The sequence below is a fragment of the Berghia stephanieae genome, chromosome 1 (genome assembly GCF_034508935.2).
Source record: "Berghia stephanieae isolate SIO BIC M18660-M18661 chromosome 1, UCSD_Bste_1.3, whole genome shotgun sequence".
NCBI lineage: Eukaryota > Metazoa > Mollusca > Gastropoda > Nudibranchia > Aeolidiidae > Berghia > Berghia stephanieae.
Window position 1 is genome coordinate 131496289 of NC_088360.1, and position 2982 is coordinate 131499270.

The window sequence follows — 2982 nt, forward strand, 5'->3', positions numbered from 1 at the left end:
TGAAAGTTGTATACATAGCCATGAGTCATGCTGAGCAAAATGACCAATTGTGACGTTGGTTATTTCTCAAACTGTGAACGCCTTTCACTGACTGTGTGGGTCATTTTGAGCACCAATGACTCGATCACATGGAAAGGTAATATAGATCATCCCCATGAAGTGCTCTACCAATTGAACCATCGGAAACCCCAACCCACAGTGGAGGAAGGCTGATGATTTCCCTCATAATTTTCTTTTTCTTTCCTCTCTGAACATGATTTAAGAGCAAATTAAGCATTCGGGATTTTAAAAAGAAATCAAAATGTTCCTTCATTCACTGAACCAAAAAAAAACAAACAAACAAACAAACAAAAAACCAACACATCAAAAAAAAAATAATAAAATAATTTGACCAGATTTTATCTGTGCACAAACAATTTCCCCACAATTTACTCCCTTAAAACGGAAGTTGTAAAGAACGATAACCAGCATGTATATGAAGAATAACAAAATTGAATGGCGGTGTTTAACTTTTATTTGTCAACAAAATGTCAACCAAATTCAAACAGAATCAAAGGCATGACTTGTCAAAATTCAAACTAAACCTAAATGAGATGTGACATGGGCTGGTTTCATTTTCCATTATTTATAATGTAAACTTAAAGATGAACTAAAATGATGTACAAAAACTATACATCTGACTCATGATGTTGAAAAAATCTCAATATTAAAAAATGCTGACTAAAGCTTAACAAGTTTGACAATTCTACCGTTACTGGTAGGTAGAGGGTTAAATCCTCTCAAATTCCAAGAGAACCGATCGAATTCTCTACCCAATTCGGACACACAATGTGCTTCTCCTTGACGCTGTCCGAGAAATGGAGGCGAGTGTTTGGGCTGACCACCACTGTGACGAACTTTGTCTTAATCTTGCTCTGTCTCTGCCTATTGGTGGCGGCCATCGCTATCAGGTAGGTCAAACTAGACATTGGGGAGGTCTTCAGTACGGTCCTCCATGTAAAGAAACTGCCCACCAAATATGACAAGTGTCAAGATTCTTTGTTATACATATAAATCCATGAACGAAATTTCCGCACCTTCCATCCAAGACCGAACTTCTCACTATAAACCAGTGCGAGCTTTGAGTTCTGTTAACTCTTTATTGCTTAATATAAAAACATTTTCAAACAAATTTAACAGTAAATCTGTCTGCATCACAATGCCCCTCGGTTATGGAATAGCGTAAGTTTTAAAGCTAGTTCAAGGCCTTCATTTAGATTTTTTTGAAAGAATCTGAAAATTGAACCCCCCCCCCCCCCCCCGTGGCTTTTGTCCAATGTATATTTTGATTTATGCATTGATAAACTATTGATTGTAACTTAATTGTTTTATTTATTATTTTTTTATGGGGGGGGGGGGGGGCTGTTCATATCGCCCTGAGCATCTTAGAGTTGAAGTGTGCGCTTTATAAACACTTCATTATTATTATTATTATTATTATTATTATTATTATTATTATTATTATTATTATTATTATATTATTATTATTATTATTATTATTATTATTATTATTATTATTATTATTATTATTATTATTATTATTATTATTATTATTAACATATCTTACAAGTTGCCCAACACTCTCTGCATTAGGAGAAAATACTGGCCACCGACGGCCTCAACCAGCCTGGAGAGCAGACTTACTATCCGGGCGAAGGCGAAGAAGAAGAAGAACAAAAACTGCCCCAAAATACTACAAATCCTAAAAGAAAACAAAAAAATAACAACGGATAGAATGTGTCTCTAAACAATGCCAATCGTGGGAGCTTTTTCTTCTACTTTCTATTTGTGTTTGTAGCGTTTTCAAGCAGTTCTCTTGCATTCAGGACCGTTCGGAAGGCCTCACAGAAAATGCAATACAGAAACTATTTTTAAGCCAAATGTGTCAGTGCATGACATAATCAGTCGGAATGTGAAAATTTTGGATTTGCATTAGCATTTTAATCTTTATTTGAAGTAAATCGGGTGATTTTTTATGAAGTTATGGTCAGATGTATGGGAAGGATATTCAGCAACTTTTTTCAAATTTCATTCTTTCTCAACTTGACTAACTGTAAAAAAATATTTAGAAGTGGAATTAAGCTTTGATATTTCCCGGAGATGTACAAAAATGTTGATTTAAGCATTTATGACAAGAACTCATTTTTGATAAAAATTGACCCTCGAACTAAACTTGGCAATATCTCAGTTCAAATCTTTTCACCATCATAATTATGTCATTCGCTGTAACTAATATTAAGAGTTATTTGGTTAGAAAATATTTAACACGATAAAATCGTTTTTCTTATATAAATATTTTTCCTTTGTATGAGGGCTTTTTTGTATGACATGTAATTGTACGTAGCTTTGATATTATATTGAAAAGGCGCCGAGAATGGGTCCGGTACGTTTTGGACTTATTGTTGTAATGTGAATCTTATCAAATAACGCACAATATTGTCTATTACAACACACACAACAATGTCAAACTAGGCGAGCTAACGAATCGCAGAGATAGAGTTGGTTTATATTCCCTTTCAAAGTGTTCAAGGTATTTAGGTGATGTTTGGTTCCATGTACCATTTTTTTTTTTCACTTTCATGTATGTTGTCATCAAATTGTGTGATTTATTAGCGAAAGCCTAAGATTGAATATAGATAGAATGTGCTTGGCTAAAAAGTTCACAACATTGCCATCCGGAAGTATAAAGGACCAACACACAAAACTGTGTGTAACCATGAACTTTTATAGTCTGGTTGATACAGTTTAGTGAAAATCACTCACAAACGCGGATGGCAAAATATAATTACAAAGGCTTGAGTGACGTCATCTTCATTCTATCTATACTTTGCAAACTTTGGTGTAGGCATCCTTTAGCAAAACATGGAAGCCAGTGTCGTGATTGAAGTGCTGATGCTCTATGGTCCCGGGGCTTCGTCCTTGTTATTTAGCTATGGGAACAGT

General features: G+C 34.7%; 1 protein-coding gene across 1 annotated transcript in view; it reads left to right on the forward strand.

Moving 5' to 3' along the window:
• Positions 1-711: 711 nt before the first annotated feature.
• Positions 712-2982, forward strand: part of LOC144962926 (peripherin-2-like) — a 35152-nt gene continuing 32881 nt past the window's right edge. Inside the window, exon 1 of the mRNA XM_078896337.1 lies at positions 712-950. Within this exon, the coding sequence (XP_078752463.1) occupies positions 829-950 (122 nt within the window). The 5' untranslated portion in view covers positions 712-828. The remainder of the gene's footprint in view (positions 951-2982) is intronic.